At 38.9% G+C, this 23861-nt stretch overlaps 1 protein-coding gene across 1 annotated transcript in view; it reads left to right on the forward strand.

Moving 5' to 3' along the window:
- The window catches only part of USH2A (usherin), an 800771-nt gene that overhangs the window by 745626 nt on the left and 31284 nt on the right, over nt 1–23861 (forward strand). The window contains exons 63-65 of the mRNA XM_063441883.1: nt 7718–7945; nt 8368–9884; nt 11934–12243. Of these exons, the coding sequence (XP_063297953.1) occupies nt 7718–7945; nt 8368–9884; nt 11934–12243 (2055 nt within the window). The remainder of the gene's footprint in view (nt 1–7717; nt 7946–8367; nt 9885–11933; nt 12244–23861) is intronic.

The raw sequence follows: 23861 nt of genomic DNA on the forward strand, positions 1-23861 counted from the left end.
TTCCAGGAAACTCATTTTGCCAAAAATAAAATATCTATATTGAAAGGCAACCTTTACGTTTGAACTTTCTATGCTTGGTCTCACAAAGGAACGCACTGTGTCTATCAAGTTTGTCAGATGGTGGCCTTCTCAAAATACTGTAAAATAGTTGATATAGTGGGAAATATTTCATTTAAATCACCAAAATGAATAATGCTGATTAAATTAATGAATGTACAATCACAATTCTGACCAACTGTCCTCTTTTTTTTTTTTTTTTTTTTTTTTACAATGCACCCATCAGGTCCTGAAACAGAATATGCTGTAAAAGTGATCCTGGGAGTTGACTGCACTTTGATACTTGATCCTAAATATGACTCTTTGCATCATTTGGTACATAAATACACCAAACTATTGTCTCAGAATTGTTATAAACTGATATATTTTAATGTCCTTGTGACAGTAGTCACCATCACTGGGGAGCGAAGACAGACACTATGTGTGGGTTCCCAGATTCCTTTTGTATTTTGGTCACCCTGCGCCCATTATTGGTGCAGGGTATGTTGAATGGATTGCTTGTCTGTGCCTTATCCCCTCCCCCTTTTTCCTGTCCTATTGTTTCCCCAGCAGGGCATTGTCCCAGGGACACTGCAAGACCAGTTTAAACTAGCTGCCCTGTCCTTGCTATTGTCTGATCCTACCCTTCATTGTACTATAGTACTCTATGCAGCCTATTGTATGTAAATGAGGCTGTTGGGATCTTAAATATGTGTGCTATGTCTAGTAAAGTTAGTTGCTGTTTTAACCTCCACCAAGTGTCATCTGGTGTTTGGTCCAGGGTGGAAAATGCTCTCAGTGATCCCAGTCAAGCCTCGGCGACTGGGTCTGAAGTGCTCCAGGGTCCCTGATAGCTATGAGGATGCAGACTTGGCAGAGCTCTGTCACAGTCCTATAACTTGGTTTGCACCTGGAGAGTTCTTTATCCAGATGGATGATATTGCAATTTCTATTCAGAAGTACGCAACTTGTATTCCCCCAATGTGACATGTTCACTTGCTTGGTGGAAAGGAAAATATTGGAAGAGAGATATTTACCTGACACTCTCCTTCCTCAATACAAACATGTATCTCTCAAGTTCATCTTGAGCTCCTGGTGGCCTAATTCATATCACAGCTACACTCTAGCATATGTGTAATACAAAATAGAAGATTTAGCTCTACAATAATGTAAGTGCATTGAGACGGCCATTACTGTTGACATAAAGGTACGGCCTCTCTCTTTTTTCAGCTAGTTTTTAAAGTATTGTCTGATAGACTTTGTACATTTTGGTGATTGACGGTAAAAGTGACCACTACTGGTGCACAACTAGTATTACACCTGCAGGAATATAATAGGAATTGATAGTTTCTATTTGACACCAATTTTGGTTTATAACAAATATAGACTCAAACTATTTATTGAAGTGGCTTCTGAACCATCAGAGTATTTAACTACTTGGCAATGCAATTATGGCTTGTTGTAGACTTTTTTTTACAGTTTTATCTTGTGTTTTATCTTTACCAATGTTATTATTTCATTTACCTGGTAATGTTAGTGCATTACATGATTGGCTTGGATTTATATCTGTGGAATTTAGGTTATTTAGATTTCTTGTTGTGATTGTATACTGTATGCGAGAAAGTACTGAGACCTTTAACCCTGAACTCTGCTGAAGTATTTTGGCTAACTATTGAGTGTGATACACCATATGGGCTGGCCGAGGTTGAAATGAGAGCTACTTTCTGAACCCACATGTAAATTGTTTTAACCCCACCAACTACATATGTCATTATTGGGGAGAATAGTTATGGATACAGCTCGTGAAGCTGTTTTTTGGCATGCAGTTTTACTAAGTTCCCTTCTGTGAGTTTCCCATTAATGTAATGCAAATTCATTGCCTCGATTTTCTGTCTGAGTCACACTCATCCAACACTTGCAGACAAAGCATTAACCAGGAATTACAGTCACACTTTGGAGATTCTGTTGTAATTGTCTGAAACATTTGACTGACTTCTGATTAGAAATGATTTATTGACTTATGCTGGTAAATACATTATTAGTGAAGAAACTGATCACATTATAACTTTATAATTAACCCCTTAAGGATGGAGACGATTGTACAAGTTCTGATTAAAACAAAACCAAAACAAAACCTGGAATTTTGATGTATATGTCTGTGCAACCATAATTTACTTCTTACATATTAGGTGTACCCATGCTTATTAAATATAATTTTGTTCAGGAAACAGAGCTTATGTTTTGCATCAAATATTTATATATGTGTATGTGTATATAAAAAATACCCCTTTCTGTCTCATTAGAGATATCTTTGCCAGAAGCTCAAGGAAGCAGGCTGAAGGGTCAGTGTTAGGACCAGCTTAGAGGGGGGTCTGCCTTGACGTTGGCAGGCGGGCATTCCCTCCAATGGCCATTGGAGCAACTAAATGACCTCCATTTGTCTAAATATACATAGGGATTAAGGAGAAAGCGCAAGTAACATTTTCTTTTCTTTGGTTTTTACTATATATTGGGGCTGATGTGTGTTGTAGTCCTTGCTGCTTAAGCGCAGGACTTCTTTTTTTGTATTTGTATTTACTTTGCATCACACAGCCTGGTTACAATGCTGCTACCCATCCCATGTGTTCCCTATTAAGGGTTAATAAGTATAGGGGTGTATATAAAAAATACCCCTTTCTGTCTCATTAGAGATATCTTTGCCAGAAGCTCAAGGAAGCAGGCTGAAGGGTCAGTGTTAGGACCCGCTTAGAGGGGGGTCTGCCTTGACGTTGGCAGGCGGGCATTCCCTCCAATGGCCATTGGAGCAACTAAATGACCTCCATTTGTCTAAATATACATAGGGATTAAGGAGAAAGCGCAAGTAACATTTTCTTTTCTTTGGTTTTTACTATATATTGGGGCTGATGTGTGTTGTAGTCCTTGCTGCTTAAGCGCAGGACTTCTTTTTTTGTATTTGTATTTACTTTGCATCACACAGCCTGGTTACAATGCTGCTACCCATCCCATGTGTTCCCTATTAAGGGTTAATAAGTATAGGGGTGTATATAAAAAATACCCCTTTCTGTCTCATTAGAGATATCTTTGCCAGAAGCTCAAGGAAGCAGGCTGAAGGGTCAGTGTTAGGACCCGCTTAGAGGGGGGTCTGCCTTGACGTTGGCAGGCGGGCATTCCCTCCAATGGCCATTGGAGCAACTAAATGACCTCCATTTGTCTAAATATACATAGGGATTAAGGAGAAAGCGCAAGTAACATTTTCTTTTCTTTGGTTTTTACTATATATTGGGGCTGATGTGTGTTGTAGTCCTTGCTGCTTAAGCGCAGGACTTCTTTTTTTGTATTTGTATTTACTTTGCATCACACAGCCTGGTTACAATGCTGCTACCCATCCCATGTGTTCCCTATTAAGGGTTAATAAGTATAGGGGTGTATATAAAAAATACCCCTTTCTGTCTCATTAGAGATATCTTTGCCAGAAGCTCAAGGAAGCAGGCTGAAGGGTCAGTGTTAGGACCCGCTTAGAGGGGGGTCTGCCTTGACGTTGGCAGGCGGGCATTCCCTCCAATGGCCATTGGAGCAACTAAATGACCTCCATTTGTCTAAATATACATAGGGATTAAGGAGAAAGCGCAAGTAACATTTTCTTTTCTTTGGTTTTTACTATATATTGGGGCTGATGTGTGTTGTAGTCCTTGCTGCTTAAGCGCAGGACTTCTTTTTTTGTATTTGTATTTACTTTGCATCACACAGCCTGGTTACAATGCTGCTACCCATCCCATGTGTTCCCTATTAAGGGTTAATAAGTATAGGGGTGTATATAAAAAATACCCCTTTCTGTCTCATTAGAGATATCTTTGCCAGAAGCTCAAGGAAGCAGGCTGAAGGGTCAGTGTTAGGACCCGCTTAGAGGGGGGTCTGCCTTGACGTTGGCAGGCGGGCATTCCCTCCAATGGCCATTGGAGCAACTAAATGACCTCCATTTGTCTAAATATACATAGGGATTAAGGAGAAAGCGCAAGTAACATTTTCTTTTCTTTGGTTTTTACTATATATTGGGGCTGATGTGTGTTGTAGTCCTTGCTGCTTAAGCGCAGGACTTCTTTTTTTGTATTTGTATTTACTTTGCATCACACAGCCTGGTTACAATGCTGCTACCCATCCCATGTGTTCCCTATTAAGGGTTAATAAGTATAGGGGTGTATATAAAAAATACCCCTTTCTGTCTCATTAGAGATATCTTTGCCAGAAGCTCAAGGAAGCAGGCTGAAGGGTCAGTGTTAGGACCCGCTTAGAGGGGGGTCTGCCTTGACGTTGGCAGGCGGGCATTCCCTCCAATGGCCATTGGAGCAACTAAATGACCTCCATTTGTCTAAATATACATAGGGATTAAGGAGAAAGCGCAAGTAACATTTTCTTTTCTTTGGTTTTTACTATATATTGGGGCTGATGTGTGTTGTAGTCCTTGCTGCTTAAGCGCAGGACTTCTTTTTTTGTATAAATATTTATATATGTACAGGTTTCATGGTGTTTTGGAAAGTTATATGGTCAAATATATATATATATATATATATATATATGTATAATTGAAGTGTATATAATATTATAATATAGTATATTATATAATGATATATAAGAATATATCATTCATTTTTTTAAACTTTATTTTCCAGTATTGGGGACAGGCAGGTTTAATGCCACATGGCAGCATAGCACACCCAGCGGATTGCCACTACCATCCCCCCCCCCCCCCCCCATCCCCACCTACTGATCCATTTTGGGCGTGCAGCAAATCTGGCTCTTCCGAGCCATGTGATCATTGTGATCACATGGCCGGATTAACTGTCTAAGGCACAGTTAATAGAGTGGCATTTTCTTGTAGCCAGCCATGCAGTGCATGGAAATATAACAACACGCGTGGGCTACCCCAACGGTAATCCTTACGCTTATTTACATCACTTAAAACATTGGGGTATTTTAGATTACTTGCACATATTTTAGTTAAGAAGATGTTAACCAGGTTGCAACATAAAGATAGGAATTTAAGTAGTGTGTAGTATTAGCTTGGCTCAGCAGATCTCGCAGTGTCCCGACAGTACAGTACAGTACAAACGTGTTCAGGATTATACATACAGTGTGCAGCACTGCCCTAGTAAGCACCTAGTAGCCATCTGTGGAGTGGCCAGTGACGTTATCACTAGGCTGTAATGTAAACACAGCATTTTCTCTGAAAAGACAGTGTTTACAGCAAAAAACCTGAAGGGAATTATTCTACTCACCAGAACAAATACAATATTAGTGTCCCTTTAATATTGTCAATGTCACCAATTTTTTTAAAGGTCCTCTTTTATCCCGAGGGCGGCTTATGCAAGAGTAACCCATTATTTTAGATTTAATCCTACATTTTTATTTAAAGAAACATTTAGAATTACAGAGATTTAAAGAGGCCTCTACCTTTGGAGAACTCAATCTAGCGATGCTTGCCCGTTGCTGGGCTAAATGAAAACAGAAACTACCAGTCCGGCGTTGGGCACATCCCTGTTATCAAATCTGTACATAATGCTAGCAATTCTGCTACCACAAGGAATAAGAACTTTTTCTGATTGTTAATTTTAACCAAACAGGATAGGTGTGCTCACAATGATTGATTGTCTCTGGGGAAGTGACCACCAGTTTATAGCTATATAAAATCATTCATGAGATAAGTACATTATTACACATATTTTTATGTTATTATATATATATTTATATATATATATATATATATATATATATATATATATATATATATATATATTTATATATTTGGAAATGTATGCATTTTTAGAAATATTTCGCTATAATGTAAGCAGTAAGTATATGCATAAGGAATAATGTAATTCATACATGACATCCAATTACTGTGTAATTTTATGTCTGATCAAAATTTTAATTTGAAATGTTTAGTTTAACTTGCAGTTTAAAATGTATTGCTATTTCATATCATTTTTTTTATTTAGCTTTTAGCTTTAGCTATCATTTTTTTATTTAGCTTTTAGCTTTTTTTTTTTGTATTTTTTTTTTGTCTGTCTGTTGTCATTTCGAAGGTTCCTGTTTTGAAGACGCCGAGCTATAAATGTTTATTAAAAGAATCTATAATGAAATCAGTTTTGTTATGTTTTAATAGCTACCTTGAGTATGTTAGATGAGGGAAAAATGTTGTTAATCATCAAGTACTCAGGTTTATAAAAGGATTTGATAGTGTTGCCATCTAGGGGCTAAAGCAAGCTCTCCACACTGAAATAAACTGTAATTGAACAGGTGTTGCTATTGATAACATACATATGTTTTTGGTTTATAGCCCACATGCTTTTTACCGTCTCTAATGGTAAAAGATACTCCTAAAAGTCCCTTAGCAGCTGACTCTTTTATCTCTAATCTGTTAGAAGTGATTATTTTTTGACTTTTTAACTTCAGCACCTTAGACAGTGCTAACTTTGTCTTTACCAAATCCTCGTATATGTTTACTGCATTATTCATCTCCCATGTGTTTGTCCGGTTAAAATGTAAACAAATCCTTTAACAAAAAAGAATGTGTGGGAGACTCAAATGTGTGGGAGACTCAAATTTTAATATTTCATGAGCTGACATATTATTTTAAATTTAATTAAAATGTCTCCAAACGTCGACAAGTTTTGCTCCGGTTCTGTTGAAATATTAAACAACAGAAAGTATTAGGATTTGCGTCCACATATTTTATGACACAGATAGAAATCGAAATAGCAAAACTCAGGACAGATAAAGATCTATACTAAAAAAAAAAAGATCAAAAGTGAGAATCTGAAAATCAAAGTGAACAATGATGCTTCCTGTGTTCCCCACAAACAACAAATAATATTAACAAAACCCAACATATAAAAATCCTGGCAATTACTATTATGGCATCGAGGCTGGAGACTTGCATCTCATGCTCCTATTGTCACTCCAGACTAAAGATGGAGACATAGCTCCTTCCTGTACATTTTTTTTCTGGCTATCTTTGGTTTGTGATATCATGGAAATTGTCACACATGTTTTACTACTTATTGTAGCTTCTAAGACACCTTGGATTTAACAGAATTATCAGTAGATTAATAGATGTCACTATAACTCAACATAACGATACTATTTACTGAATGTGGAAGGATGAAAGGCTGAGATAATTGCACAAGGAGTATGTGCTATTCTTGGTTCTAGTCGTTTGCATTGCTTGGCTAAATTGAAAATGGCACCAAAGAAAAAAAAGAAAAGAAACATGTCTATCTCTAGTTCTTCCATATACTTATGAACAGCTTTTCTAGAGTGTCGGGGTCATAATCTAAAAACAACTGCAGTCTTAGACATGCCAATGTATGATAAAATAGTGGAATGGAGGAAACCGCACGCCGCAGCCTGCCAAGGTGCACCGGATCTGGGGAAGGCCAAACTCCACGTCGAGTATGAAATAAAGTAGTGATCCAGAAACTCAAGGTGATAGCCAAAAAAGCAGTGTTATTGGAGCAAACAAACAGCAAGAGCTTTTTTTTGGCTATCAACTTGAGTGCCTGGACCACTACTTTAATGTATGCTAAAATGCATTTTCTTCTGGTTTATTGATTATTTTCAAGTCCATTTTAACTACATAATGGAATATATTTTAATAGTAGGTCATTGTGTTTATGTATTTTAGGGAACATCAAACCATGCAAAATTATATGGTTTACTTCCTTTTACAACATATGAAATATGCATTGAAGCTTTAAACAGTGCTGGCAAGGTCTCTAGTCAGTGGGTTTATGTGCAGACATCAGAAGCTTCACCAAGTGGGCTGAGCAACTTTGTAGTGGAGAAGAAAGAGGATGGCCGGGCATTGCTACTTGATTGGTCTGAGCCAAGAAGACCCAATGGAGTTCTACAGGTGTGTAATTGTGTTGTGTTGTTAGTACACATATGTGAAAACTTTCAAAATATAAAATAAATGGGAAATTATTTTGGAGTCCATGTAACTACAGTTTCCACCTGCTGCACAGTGAGTGGTGTAGTTAAAAATAAAGATTATGTGAAATCTCTCAATCCGTATTCTACCCAAGGGGGGAGTTTGCAAACACCAGACCTTTCCTACAACCCATGTAAAGGAGTATAATAACCTTAATAGGGTCTAGACAAACATCCCTCCTCCATCCCCTAGGCAGTGTCATAGAAAGTAATATAAGTACAGAACTAATAGTATAACTTAGAATATAACTTAGCTTAAAAAAAAAAAAATTGGGGTATGTCACTATTACTTAGCCTTAGCTAAACAATGACTATATTTTAATGATTTTTTTTCTTCTTTTGCAGAAGTATAACATTTATTGCGATGGCAATCTTGAATACAGTGGTCTGAATCTTCAGTTTTTATTCCAGCGTCTTGAGCCGTACACAGTTTATAAATTAGTACTTGAAGCCTGTACTGCAGCTGGTTGTACTCAAACTTTACTCCAGCTTGTACAAACAAAGGAAGCATCCCCAACTACTCAGCTCCCAGTAGCCATAGAGTCTATAAATTCCACACACATTGTTCTCAGCTGGTCACCTCCCATCTACCCAAATGGACAGATTAACCAATATGATGTCATAAAAAGGTGTAGCCATACGCATTGCTTGGGAACTACAAAAAACGCAGATGGATATGTTGTACACAGTGAATATAACACAAAACATAATACATTTAGATATACTGATAAATATGTACGCCCCTGGAATATTTACGAATATAAAATCCGAGCATGGAATTCAGCAGGTTCCACAAATAGTTCATGGACAGAGGCTAAGACAACTCAAGCAGCACCTAGTAATCTTCTGCCACCAAAATTGTACCACTTGGAAGTCAGTCCCAATCAACTGACTATTAAATGGTCACCACCAGAAGAAGAAAATGGTGTAATAATATCCTATAGATTACAGAGAAATAATATTACACTCCCTTTCAGCTTTGATTCCTCCACATTTTGTTATACTGATGGAAGTCTCTTGGCTTATTTTGAGTATAGCTATTCTGTTATAGCATGTACAATAGGAGGCTGCACTGCCAGTCCAAGTAACACAATAAAAACATTAGAGGCACCACCTGGTTTTGTAAGCCCACCAAATGTAGAGTTACTAAGTGCCACTGAAGTCAATACATCTTGGTCTGCACCATTAATGCAAAATGGAGAAATAACAAAATATATACTTAAAATGGAGCATGAGAGCTATTTTGCTGGGAAAGGATTATGGAAAGTTATATCTAACCTAGAGCCATTTACAATGTATAATGTTAGTCTGATATCCTGCACCGGTGGTGGGTGCACATCTAGCTTGCCTATTGCTTTCCGGACAATGGAAGATCGTCCAACAGATATGAAGGCCCCAATCTTTAAAGTTACAGGACCAGAGTCCATTGAAATAATGTGGCAAACCCCAAGTAAACCCAATGGGGAAATAAAAGGTTATGAGTTACGGAGGGATGAACTTCTGATTTATGTTGGAATGGACACACATTATCACGACTCTCAACTAGAACCAGGAACAGAATACATCTACAGCATTCAAGCAAACAACAATCATGGTAACAGTGAAAGGTCTTCTGCAAAGATTAAAACCCATCCTTCCCTTCCTTATGGGATGCAGCCCCCTAAAATGCAAGCCAAAAGTGCCCATGAGATTCTACTGACCTGGAGTCCTCCTTCCAGAACCAATGGTGACATTATTAAGTATCTGCTATTAATCCGTTGCCCTTTTGAACTGAGAGAAGAGAAACAATATCATTTTAATAACTCATTAACCACCCAGATGAGCCATTCATTCACTGTTACAGACCTGAAGCCCTTTAAACAGTAAGTTTGAACACTCCAGCTATTTGAAAACTTTCTGACCTCAAAGACTTTCTATTATTTATTTATATTTCTCTTATAGAAATGTTGTACAGATTGCTGCTTGAGGGATCCAAACTTCTATGTTTTTTTTATAGAAACAGAAATACATTTTATTTTTTAAAATAACATAGTGTATGAAACAAAGTTCAAATCTTCAAGCAGATATTATGTAGTATGGCATATGCTATAATACAGATGTAATAAATACAGTTACACATATAGATAATATTAAAGCTGCCCTTTCTTAGTGAAATATGTATATTTTTTCATTTCACCCTTTTTATTTACATTTCACTGCCCTTGGTATTTCCAAACTACGAACGATGCCTTCGGCGCATGAAATGTCAATGACTTTCCCATAAAAAGGGACATTCTTTTGGTACTAAAACTCATACTTTTGGGAAGTTTATTACACTCAGTTATTGATGTTGTTACTTTCTGAAACATGACTAGTTTTACAGTGAGCATAAAAGCACCTTGGAAGGAAAACTGGACTGTGGATCCTAAAATTAACTCTTTTTGTGCCAAACCTGTAGGGCAAAGCAAACTCTCTGAAAGATTGGAAAGTAGTTATATCCCAATTTCGTCACTTTACAATTAATTGCTAACTATATACTTATTAGATATCTTGCAATGTTCCAATACAGGGCATTTGAAAAAGCTGATTTAAAAAAACCTAAGAGGTAGTAGGTTAACTGTAGCAAAGAACATATTTAGCCTAATTCTGCTCCCAGGTATTATGGCCCAAACTTAACAGTAACAGAAGCAGAGTATTAGGTCCAAATACTTTCATATGGATACATTTTTCAATATGTTGCAAACAGTTTTGCACCATTTCTTGAATTTTTCAGTATTTATTTTTGGTGGAACTTATCTGATTTTTTGGGTTTGGTTGCTCCTTTTGTGCCCTAACTATTTTTACATTTTGTTTCAGCAACACAATCTGTCCATCACTTTTCTCTCACAACAAGCGTTGTGTTGTGTTTTTATTTAATTTTCACCACTCTAATTAAATGGATATTTCTGTAAATTAAATGGCACAATGTAGGCAAAGAAAAGGCATTTTTAGAACAATTTAATAAATACAAATTAAATAAATTTTTCAGAACACTTTGAAAAATCCCCCCCATAGTTGCTGTGTGTGATAGGATTGCCTTACACTTGCACTTTGCCTTTCATCCTTAATATGTTGGGCATTCCTAAGTGGGGGATGGTCCTCAAAGAAACACTATAACATTAGGAACACGAGCATGTATTCCTAACATTATAGTGTTCTACTAATTATTTAGATAACCGCCACCCATCAAATGAACTTAAAACAAAGAGTTTCACTTACCTTATTTCCCCTACCTCATTTCCCCAAAGGCACCCGTCTCTGTGCACCCATCCTCACTCAACCAGCTGAGTTCATCAATCCTGATGATCTCAGTCAATCCAATGCTTCCCCACTGGGAAGTATTGGGAGGCTATTGAACATGTGCGGCAATCCATCCCTTCATAGAGATGCATTGAGCGTTCAGCATCTCCATTCGAAGTGTGGACATGTTTAACATTGATCCTGCAGTCTTTTCCGGACATAATCTAGAAAGTAAGTCTAGAGGTGGCATATGGCAGCAATGTAAATACTGCATTTTCTCTCTATACCCCACAACCACTACATTAAGCTGTAGTGATTCTGGCGCCCATAGTGTCCTGTTAATGATAATAATATCATATTGAAATGGTTGAATGGATTGTCAAGAGTCCTTAATAGCTTAACTGTTACTTGCTGTTACATGATTAGGGGATGCCCTCACAATGGATAGGTGAAAGGTCTGATTTTTAAGGCAAATTTAAGCAATGTTTTATGGATTTTATTGCCAGTAAATGAAAAGTTGGAACATCTTAATGTTAGTGTACTAATGAATGTTCATGCAGGTATTAAAAGGAACATGCACATACATTTCATAAGACTAGGAACATATTTTTAATAATTTATGTAATTTTATTTGTTTTTTTGTTTTTTTTAAGGTATGAAGCCAAAATTGAGGCTTGTACACTCGTAGGATGTGTTGCCAGTGAATGGGTAACCGGAACTACATTGGAAGCACCCCCAGAATCACAGCCTCAACCTCTTATAGATATGCATATGAATCCGCAAGTGCCTTTAATTATGTGGAATGCTCCCCCGCAACCAAATGGCAAGATCTTATACTACGAACTTTATCGCAGGCAAATCACGGACATAAAGGAAATGGTCACCACTGAACTGGTTTACAATGGGTCAGAAACAGTATATAAGGATATCAATCTGCTGCCGTATACAGAATATAAGTATCAGGTATCGTATTTGAAGGCTCATATCTGGCTACTTGGGAGTTTAGCTTTTAATAAAATTTGTAAATATAAGTGGGATTTTAAATTTTTGATAAACAATTATATCAATAAAAATGAATAAAATTTTATTATTATATATCACTTGAAATGATTATCATAAAAATAACACGGGAAGTTACAGTTGTAATGATGTTTGTTTGTTTTTCTCAGTAGGGACTCTTTCCAATGTTAATAAGTCAATGCATGGGTTAGCTTTCATTTTGCAATGTATTTGAAGCACAAAGCAAAATAATTCTAATAATTAAAACCTACATTTAGTAACCTGTCCATGCTAATCTTCACAGGAGGATAAGCAATATTTTCTCAAAGGGCTGCAGACATTCCATCTGCATCACTCAGAGATACTGCAAAAGTTTCATTCCACATACGCTGACCCTATAATAGAACATATATGTTTCAAAGGTTACTGAATGACACCCAGAGGAACGGTGCAGAAATGGAGGAGTTTGGGCACGCTTTAGGACATATGTGTAGATTTGGTTTAGCGAAATAAAAGTATAGCTAATTTGTATTTATTTATTAAACATTTCTCCTATATGTATATTTTAAAGGGAAACTATAGTGCCAGGAAAACAAACTCGTCTTTCTGGCACTATAGCTTTCCCATTTGTCAAGGCATTCCCCCGAGGTACCTTGGCATGGACTCAGCTCTGCACTCGCTCCTGCCCGCCGACATCTTCCGGCGGGCAGCCCTAACGCGCATGCGCTACAATGGCCACGCTCGCATTAGGATTTACCCATAGAAAAGCATTATTTAACGCTTTCTTATGGGGATTTCTTTTTTTTTTTTTTTTTTAAATTCTTTATTTTTGTAGTGCGTGAGTTTATGACATTCGCTTGTGAGGTACCCCAAAGGCAGTCCTCCAGCGTGTTAACAACAGATTAATATAGAGGTACATAGTAGGTCAAGCACTTTTTTTTGTGTAAGGATTCAGACGGTGTATACTTGCATTACTTAAGTGTTTCCATAACATATCATAACATAACATAACATAGAGTAGCATCGCTTTACCATCTAGACAGGGGAGTAGTTTATAGGTGGCACTTGGAAGTACCTGAGTAGCACTGACAGAGTGATTTAGCTTTACCTACATGAGTAGATATTCATTGCGTCATTAATACGTTCACTGACTGTGTGAGCGAATACCAGGTGTACAGTAGTGGTTGCAGTATATCCTATTCTATTGGTTGGTGATTGCAATAACTAAGATTCTGTATGCTAGTAATTAAGCTCTACTTAAGTTGGTGAAAGTAAGGAGTAGACAGCTTTCTTGACTACCCGAGCTAGGGGGGGGGGGGGGGGGGGGGACATTGGATATCATAAAAGGCAGGCACACTCTTTTATCTGCTAAATTAAACAAGAGCTAAAACTTGCATCACTGGGGGAGATAACAAAATAAAGGAATATTTGAGCCGTGTTGTGAGGAATGGTGAGGGATAAGGATGGCATTAGTCCGAGTCCTGCACATGTGGATCACCCTACCCCCACCCTCACCCTCACCCCCACCACGGCGGTCCGCAGGTGGATAGGCTTGTTGAGTAGGTCGGTCTTCGCTGGGAGTTGTGCGAGGTGCAGGTGGCCACTGGGAGTTGTGCGAAGGGCAGGTGGCCTTGATCGTCGGGCGATGAACCGGCCTCTGTTTGTTGCTGCTGCTTTTGGACGGTGAGTATAGGCAAGTCCCATGTGGTTCCCTGGGGCTGAGGGGGAGCTGTTTCTAGGTTCGTTCTGTCGGAGGGCGCGGGGCTTTCCAGTGTAGCGTCTTTTCTCCGATGGAGCTGGATGCTTAAGGGGGGAGTATTGCGGGGGTAGCCTCCGGATGAGTCCCTTTTGAGGCTTTAGGCGACTCACCCATGGTTGAGCGTTGAGGTGTCGGAGTTTGTTTCGGGCTTCCCGCCTCCTTCTCCCTGCTGCCCAAGTCCCTCTCGGGTTTCGCAGCGGTACTGCGTGCGTCTGCTTGGGGTTTCTTGGGACTGGTGAAGCTGGTGCGTCCTCTGGAGTGTTCCCGCGGCTCGTTATCTTGGCCCAGAAGCTTGCAAATAGTCGGTCGAGCCTTTCCGATTGTGGGAGCAGGCTGGTCTCGGGCGCAGAGGCCCTCGTGGCTGCCGCCATGTTTGTCGCTGGCTCTGCGGCGTTGGTGAGTTGAGGTTGGTACCTCCGTCTGGGGCTGCATGCTTTGGTTGCCGGGATATCCCTCACGGGCAGGGGGGGTGATCCGGAGAGACCTTTGGCAATGTGGGCTGCAGTCAGCCAGGGGATCGGCCATCTCCCCTGTACCTTCTGGGTAGGCCGCAGGTAGGCCTCAGGTCTATCTCCCGGTCGCGGTCGCCTGTTTTGATCGGGGTCTCGGTTTAGCTTCTTCTCCATGATGTACCTTTGTCGCTGGGGCTGAAAAGCAGTCTCTGTGAAGAGTATTATAATATTTTTAACAGGTTTTAGGGCCGTTTGGCCCAGAGCTCAGCTACAATGCGGCCACTCTGCTCAGCGTTCAGGCTCCGCCCCCCTTATGGGGATTTCGGTTATGCTGGAAGTCCTCATGCATAGCATGCACCTTCAAGCCCGGAAGTCCACTAGACAGCCACTAGAGAAGAAGTTAACCCTAGCAGGTAATTATTGCAGTTTATAAAAACTGCAATATTACCACTCTGGGTTTAAGGGTGATGGGAGTTTGCACCCAGACCACCTCAGAAGAAGTTAACCCTAGCAGGGAATTATTGCAGATTACCACTCTGGGTTTAAGGGCGATGGGAGTTTGCACCCAGACCACCTCAATGAGCTGAAGTGGTCTGGGTGCCTACAGTGTACCTTTAAATATTGTTTTATTAGCTCTCTTTTTACTTTATTGCATTAGAATACAGTAGCATTTTTTGTTTTAGGTATAACTTGACACAGGAAACCTGCTAATGTAATTCCGTTGAGAAAGTGGGCTCGAGATTTTTCAGTAGAGTTTTCAGTTGCAGGATCTGCTAAATCCTATAATCCCAAATAGCATAAAGATTCATTTAAATTTTACTTTAGATTAATGCAATCTCTAAAAATTCCACAATTCTCATTCCAACAGCATAGAAGACTATTACACCTTTAGTAACTGTGGCTGTTTTAACAAAACCTCAATTTAGTTAGACATAACCGTAGTGGAACACGTGCCCCTCCCCCCCCCCAAAAAAAAAAAACTTGATTATTCTATTATTATACACATGTTGATAAACATAAAAATAAGCATCAGAGAAATCTTGGAAAACAAAATGACAAAGACGTACTCAATAAAAAAGTTTTGAATTATACGTCCGGTTTAAAAGGTGCACATACCACAGAGTCAATATTAATAAAGACATGCATACCTAGAATATACAAAGGAGAAAAATAAATCATTAGAAGAAAATGTGAACTCATATATTAATCCCCTCATGTCACGAAAAATACAACAAAAATATTTATTATATGGGACGTTCTAGAAATAGGAACACGGGTCTGCTTAGGAGGCATTAGTGGCACGTGTTATGGGTGAGATGCTTATTCACCGTAGATGAATTGATAGGATTGCCTTGACCGTGTATTTTTTATTTATGCAGCATAATTTATGAACACTGAAAAGCAAACTAAGATGAGTGATCGGCTAAGAGAGGCAGAGCAATAAATCACTTGCATCTGAAGAAGTAGTGATTTTGATCGAATCTATCGAGTCAGCTGTTGCCCTTAGCTATTAAACATATTGGAAAGACCTTTTAATATCTCCTTATCTCTCTCATGGGATAATCAGAACTGTTTCATTACAGTCCCATGGGAAAGAAATTATTAAATGACTTGCCTTTAGTGTTTTTTTTTTCTTTCTATTTATTATTAAATGCGTTAGCTTGTTTATTGTAGGGTTTTTGTACTATATAAATGGATAGTGTATAATGTGTCTGTATAAAATACACACACACACACAATAGACACACACACACAATATATACACACATTATTCTACACTATAATACTGTCTATCTGTCTATATAAAATGCATATGACTGTGGGCAAGTGTGAATGCATTTTAGTATATTAAGAGAATTGTGCAAATATTCATGTACTCAATTGTCAGTATTTTATTGGATTGCATTTGTCTCTCCCTCTAATAATTATATGAAATATTTTGACTCTTCCCCATTGTTTGAGCTGGAAGTTAGTTATTACAAATTATATAAGGGATCTCAGCTGCCCATCTTCCTATCCAGTTAAGGAAGGCTTAAAGGGAAACTCCAGTGCCAGAAAAACGATCCGTTTTTCTGGCACTGGAGGGTCCCTCTCCCTCCCACCCACCAATCCCCGGTTACTGAAGGGGTGAAAACCCCTTCAGTCACTTGCCTGGGACAGCGGCGATCTCCCTCGCCGCTGTCTCCGCCTCCGCGACGCTCCTCCTAATGATTACGTCGGCCGGTGGGCGAGACTAATCTCGCTCACCGGCCGAGGAGACCTAATGCGCATGCGCGGAAATGCCGCGCATGCGCATTACGTCTCTCCATAGGAAAGCATTGAAAAATCATTTCAATGCTTTCCTATGGGGTTTTGAGCGACGCTGGAGGTCCTCACACAGCGTGAGGACGTCCAGCGACGCTCTAGCACAGGAAACCTGTGCTAGAACCCAGGAAGTGACCTCTAGTGGCTGTCTAATAGACAGCCACTAGAGGTGGAGTTAACCCTGCAATGTAAATATTGCAGTTTATGAAAAACTGCAATAATTACACTTGCAGGGTTAAGGGTAGTGGGAGTTGGCACCCAGACCACTCCAATGAGCAGAAGTGGTCTGGGTGCCTGGAGTGTCCCTTTAAGTTATCCTTTGCTCAGCGTGATGTATTGGATCACCCAGCAGTTCACCTTTGTCCAGATGTCAAGGATGCATGTGTGTGTTGGTGTTACTGCGGGTAGGCACTTTCACTGCTTCTATGTTTAGTTCTCTGGTTTATTTGTGTAGAAACATTAATGTTTACACAACTGTTGTCAGGGTTGGGCACAGTGATTTGTTGAGCTGGAGCACAATTGCAGGTATACACCATACTGTTTGAAAATCACCATTCCTAAACAAGGCGTCTAAGTAAAAAACAGACTCAGAGTGCATTTGTGGCACCGCAACAGTTTTCTTACTACTATTATAAAGGAAACAGTCGAAAGAGAATAGAGCCGGGGTGCCCAATGATGTTTTGTCATTCTAAAGGCAATCTGAAAGCATTTATATCATCATGGGATCTATCATCATTCAACATCTGGGGATCTACCTTTTTGGCAACCCTGGAATAGAGAGATTGATGATCTAGAATCCATGTTCGTAAAGAAAGTTCGTAAAGTTTGTAAAGAAAGTTCATTAAACAAGCCAGGGGTCAAAAGTATAGAAGTGAAACACAGGAGTAGGCAGAACAGGAAGCAGAAGCAAGTGTAAATATGGTATCCAAGGGATACATGAGAAGAACACTGGGCTTCAGATATAAGGGTTGTAGAATAACAGAGCACTGGGTTAATGGTACTCCAGGTTTTTTATAGGCTAAGCAGGCCAAAGGCACATGTGCATGATGAGGAACTTCCCAATTACTTTGGTGAAGCAGGTGGAGCAACCATATGTTATTATGTCATTTTAACTTCAGGTTTGTGTACATGCAGTATGTGACACTTGATTGATGTAGGCATCATGGTGCCACTCTCTGGCCTTTAAAATTAATACAATCATCATTGCACTTTTATCAGATTTATTTGCTGGGATAAGATAAAAATGATTATACTGTACATCATTGTTAGAAATAATTGCAATTTACTCCCCATAGGAAAGCATTGAATCAATGCATTTCTATTGGGAAAAATCTGATGCCGGGTGTCCTCATGCAGAGCGTGAGGATGTCCAGCATCAGATACTGGACCAAAGGTTCGTTTCGATCCAGAAAGCTCTCTAGTGGCTGACTTATTGCTGCAAATAAACATTGCAGTTTCTCTAGAACTGCAATGTTTAGCATTGCAACACGAGGTGCAAAAGGGACATTGCATCCAGACTACTTCAATGAGCTGAAGTGATCTGGGTGCCTACAATGTCCCTGTAGGGACATATCAGCCATGTTTTCTGATATTTGTCATGAGTTTGTCATTAGCTATATGGATCATCTCCTCCTTCATCCCAAGTACAAACTATTGACACACAAAGAGTGCTGTTGTTACCAGTGGAATAGGATGAGGGCTTTTTCTGCTTTAATGAGGTGAATGAACAAGTAGAGTTTGCTGGAGGAGATTGAAGATGGGTAGTGGTTCAAATGTAGTAATCTGGCAAAAAAAGAGAGGCATTAGAAAGGATATTGTAATGGAGTGCCTGTACCCAGAGTGGTACCCCCATCGTAGCTCTCTCCCAGATCCTGCTAGGCAGTAGTGTGTTATAGTTCTTGCATACCCAAACATCAGTCGAGACTTGATGAAGGGTAAAACAACAGACCCCCAGCATGGGATCTCCATTTACTACATGGTAAGCCCGCCCAGGCGTCTCTGTGTCGGCTAAACTAATTATCTCCTGGATATAGAGAGCACCGCACCAGAACCAGGAGGAAGAGCACAGTAGAGAGCAGCGGAGGTGAGCAGACCCCCTCTGGGCGAACGCGCATGTCAAGCACCCGGTACTGCTCAATTAGGCCTGTCTGGGCTAAAGACCACCAGGGATATACTACCCCTGCATCTGCCACAGAGGCGATGGCAGCGACGGAACAGCAGGAGCTCCAGCCATCCCTTAATTAGGAGAGACTTGACCTCGAGTCAGAGGACCCGAGTCTGTGGCCCCGCAATACCGATCTTCACCATGGCCTGGGGCTGGAGGGTCTCCACACTCAGCTCCTGCATTGAACAACCCATAACATACACTCAAGGGAGCAAGCAAGGGATAGCGTAGTAGATCATCGTCTTTTGAGTGAGTTCTTTACATATATTATCATGGACATAACATGATAATGGTTTAATCTGACAAATTCCTAACAAAAGGGTTATTAAATGGGCATATTAAATGGGAACTCCAGTGCCAGGAAAACAATCTGTTTTCCTGGCACTGCAGGTCCCCTCTCCCTCCCACCCCTTCAGTAACTTACCAGAGGCAGCGACAGTGTCCCACGTTGCTGCTTCTTCCTCTGCCGCCACTCCTCCCAGTGATTGCATCGGCCGGTGGGCGAGACTGATCCCACCCACCGGCCGGGGAGACCTAATGCGCATGCGCATTAGAGCTCCCTATAGGAAAGCATTGAAAATGCTTTTCAATGCTTTCCTATGGGGAAATGAGCGACGCTGGAGGTCCTCACACAGCGTGAGGACGTCCAGCGACGCTCCAGCACAGGTTTCCTGCACTAGGGACACAGAAGTGCCCTCTAGTGGCTGTCTAGCAGACAGCCACTAGAGGTTGAGTTAACCCTGCAAGGTAATTATTGCAGTTTATAAAAAAACTGCAATAATTACACTTGCAGGGTTAAGGGTAGTGGGTGTTGGCACCCAGACCACTCCAATGGGCAGAAGTGGTCTGGGTGCCTGGAGTGTCCCTTTAAATTTGCATCCCTCAAATTTTTTAAATGTTTAATAAATACTTTATTAATAATAATGAATTTTCACAAGTCATCTCCAGGTAGTCCCATATGCAAAATGTCCTGTCTAGACCATTTATTAAACGTTTTCCATGCATATTTTAATAGCATTCATAGGACAGAGAGATGCTACATTTATTGTTCTCTCTATATGTAATTCTATGAATGGTCTAGCACAAAAATAATTAAATGATCACCATAAGCACCATAACCACTACAGCCTACTGTAGTGGTTATAGTGTCAAGAGTTTCCTGGCACCCTACCCAGCGTAATCAATTTTAGAAAGGTTTTTTTTTACCTAGGTCCCACAAACCTAAATCTGTATTCTCAGGTGAGCTCCATTAAAGCAAGGCTGCACAAGGCCATGTTTATTGGCTCAGAGTGTTAGCTAAGATAGTGATGATAGCCCAATATCAGACCTGCTTAGCTCAATGAAGACAAAGGCTACTCCAGTAGAAAAAGCATCCATGCGATGCCGACAACCAGGGGAACCAGGTAATTTGTTAACCCGTTCTAAATCGGTTTGATAGATTACTTTGAAAGGGTTTCACAACACTTCTGGCACCATAACCACTACAGCAGGATGTAGTGTTTGTGCTGCTTGGGGTATTCATTTGAAAAACTTAACCTTCCTGAAAACCACACCGTGTACTTATTTTAAAATTCAAGTTTTTTTTAAAGTGTTCCATTGCTGGACTGCTCAAAGAAAAATCTATTAAAAGAGCAAAGGCTATTTCTTCTTTGTTTTTTTCCCCCACATTTTCCGTGAAAAAGATACAGATTATTTGTAAAAGCCATGGATGCATTTTACAAACTTCATTCAGTTAAAAATAATGTCTAACACTAGTGGAACTATAAGACACAATTTCCTACCGTTATATTTCCAAGAGTACCCAGTTATTTTGCTACAGTGCCCAGCTAGTGTGCCATGGCTAACAATTCATAGTGACATTTTTATTTTCACTGACCAATACTATGCAGCCTTGCACTTCACGGTGTAGTTTGCCGGAAAAGCTTTTGTATCCTCAAAGTATGCTACGGCATCCAGTGCTTAACAGCATGTGCCGCCCCACAGCCTTGTACCTGACAGCTTTATTTACCAGAGGAACTCCTTTTTTATACCATTGCGCCCACCCTGATACTGCCCACCATATCCCACAATGCATAGCTACAGTGATATATTGCAACAGTGAGCAATATCTAGCATTTGTCAGACAAACCTCTCTATGCATTTGTCATAGTACAGGTGTAACCCCCAATTCAAGCTATTAATAAACTCTCTGCCGGCTCCCCATCCTATTTGCAACACTACAAACAAAAATGACACTGATGTAGTTTTTCAGCAAAACCTCAGGAAAGTGTTCTCATGTCAGGAGAGGAAGGGTTTACCTAAATTGTATATCTAAAAACAAATTTAAAAATGTCAGGGCACAAAATGTTGATTTGAAAAAAATATTGTAATTTAGCTGTAGTCACAGCTTGGCTGTTTTAACCTGAATGTTGCAATTTATTTTTCAGTTCACCACAATGCACTGTTTAGCAATTATTCATTTGTTTCTCAAAACATTCATTCTTTCCCTTAGTCCACCTGTCGTTACATTTCTCTGCACTTTCTTTTACTGTCTCAACACTTTGCTGCACTTCTTGTGCTGATCTCCCGGTGGCAACACACATCCCATAATACGTTGCACCTTTGTCGGATTAGTAACACCCACCTAGAGCAGAGATCACATGACAAGTCAGTTTACCCACACAACACAGGTAGAGACGGTGAGCTTTTCTAGGGAGGTAAGTAGGCCAGCAGCCAGGGGTCAATTTAAGGTACCTCATGCTGTAAGCCTGACTCTTTGCATGGTTACATTATTCAGCTGATACGATGCTAAGTTTTATATTTAATGTAAGACACATTGCGCATTAATTTTAATTCATTTAAATCTAAAGTAGGTCTCATTTAGTTTGTCAGGATTCAGCTGGCTCTGACTATCTAAGATATAAGCACATACTTTATTATTATACTCTGTTGATTACGTTTGCTACATTCTAAATATAATAAAATAAACACTATATTTATATACGGAATATTAACAGCGTACTTTAACTAAATGCTAGTATATAAAATAATTTTGTGTGGCGATTTTATATAACCTGATCCATTGTATCTGTTATTTTAAATATAAATATATATATATATAATAAAATATATAAATATTTTTTAAATATTTTAGATTTTATGAAGGAGACATTTAACCTGTAAAAAGATCTATTTTGTCCATTTCGTATATAAATTATATATCTCCAAACAGGAAATGCTCTAGTAAAAATACTCTGTTGTGAAAGTCAAAAGCTAAAATTAAAAACTTGTACAAAAAAAAAAAAAAAATCACACTTTAACAGCAAGGAAAACACGAAAGCTTACAGAGTAATACTTTTAAGAAAAACGCTTAGACAGTCTTTTTGTATTGCCATTTAGATCTATCATTCTGATTGATCACTGTGTAATTGGCCATTATTGAGCCTAAGTTAACCCTGTAAACTCCCCCATCCATCTATTGTGTCTATTGTAACTGACATTCTACAAATAACTTACTCATGCAAATTTAGACCCGTTGTGACCTTTTATGATATTCGTGTTTAATTATACAAATCATTTTTGATAAATAAGATTAGACCTTCTTCCATATGTTTATTTGCTCCTTGATGATTCCAAAATTTAATTTTAATGCAGATTTGTTGAGACAATGCTTAATAAGTGCTGAGTTTCATTTAGTTTGCAAATAATACATTTAGCAGATTCTAGTGAAGTAATATCTACTAAAATAATCTGATCTTAAAATACTCTACTTTTTGGGGAGATGAAATAGCAAGTTTTACTAAAGTCACTAGTTCCGTAGTCTAAAAAAATATATTTTAATACAAATGACCTGAAAATGTTCATGAATATTGGGCATTTCTTGGGGAAGTAAACCTGAGTTCTATGCGGTAGCTTTGTTAGTATAGGAGACTCAATGGAAACTCAAAGAACTTATGAGAACAACACAAAATTTCTGATATCAACTTCTAATCTTAACATTTTATGTAACAAAACCAACACACTTGAAGATAGGATACTCTTACAATAAATGATTCTTCAGTATATTTGGTGAACCAGTTTCTTCAAAGTGGTACATTTCCATTTTTGTTTACATCATATTTTGTAAGCTGGCTTGGCACTTAAGAGGTTAACAGAGGTAAATTAATACATTTGGTGTACAATTCTACAAAATTCAAAAGAACAGATCAGCACAGAGTGACACAATGGCCAAACATGTGTTTGGAAAAATAATAAAAAATCAAATCCAAACTGATAAAAATAAAGTTCCTTCTGTTGCACCTCAAAAGCATAAGCAGTAAACTGTGGAATGTAACTTGGTGGTAAGCAAGAACTATGCACAATTGAGGGATGTAATGGATAACTTGCAGTTATTTTAGCCAGTGCTACCCTGAAGTATTCATTTATTTTATTTTATTTTTTTAAATGTTCCTGAATATCTGGGCAAAACACATTTTCAATCGTTTGTACAACAGATGGTTAACTCCAGAACTATTTAATTACTGGTAGAAAAATATTACTGTAAACAAAGGAATACTGGTAAACAAAATAGAGACTATGGGTAAACAAAGGATAGCTCATTATTATTCATTTATTTAATTTAGTATTTTTTTTATTTATTTTTAATCAACATCTTACTGATGCAAAAGGGTAGAGCAAGAGGTTAATTTAGAAAAATCCCACTGCCGATGTTTGTGCCAAGCGATGGTTTCTGAGCCTGGATAGAGTTACCAGGCTGTGTTCTTTATAGCAGAATGCTAATGAAAAATGTATATGGATGGGATCAAATGTACCTGAGCTGTAAGTGTCGTTCTCTTTAAAAAGGTAGTAACTATAATCTCTTAAAGATTGCCAGAATGATCACTTATAGCCATTTCTTCCATGAAGATTAACACTTTCACTCCCG

The sequence above is a fragment of the Pelobates fuscus genome, chromosome 2 (genome assembly GCF_036172605.1).
Source record: "Pelobates fuscus isolate aPelFus1 chromosome 2, aPelFus1.pri, whole genome shotgun sequence".
Taxonomy (NCBI): domain Eukaryota; kingdom Metazoa; phylum Chordata; class Amphibia; order Anura; family Pelobatidae; genus Pelobates; species Pelobates fuscus.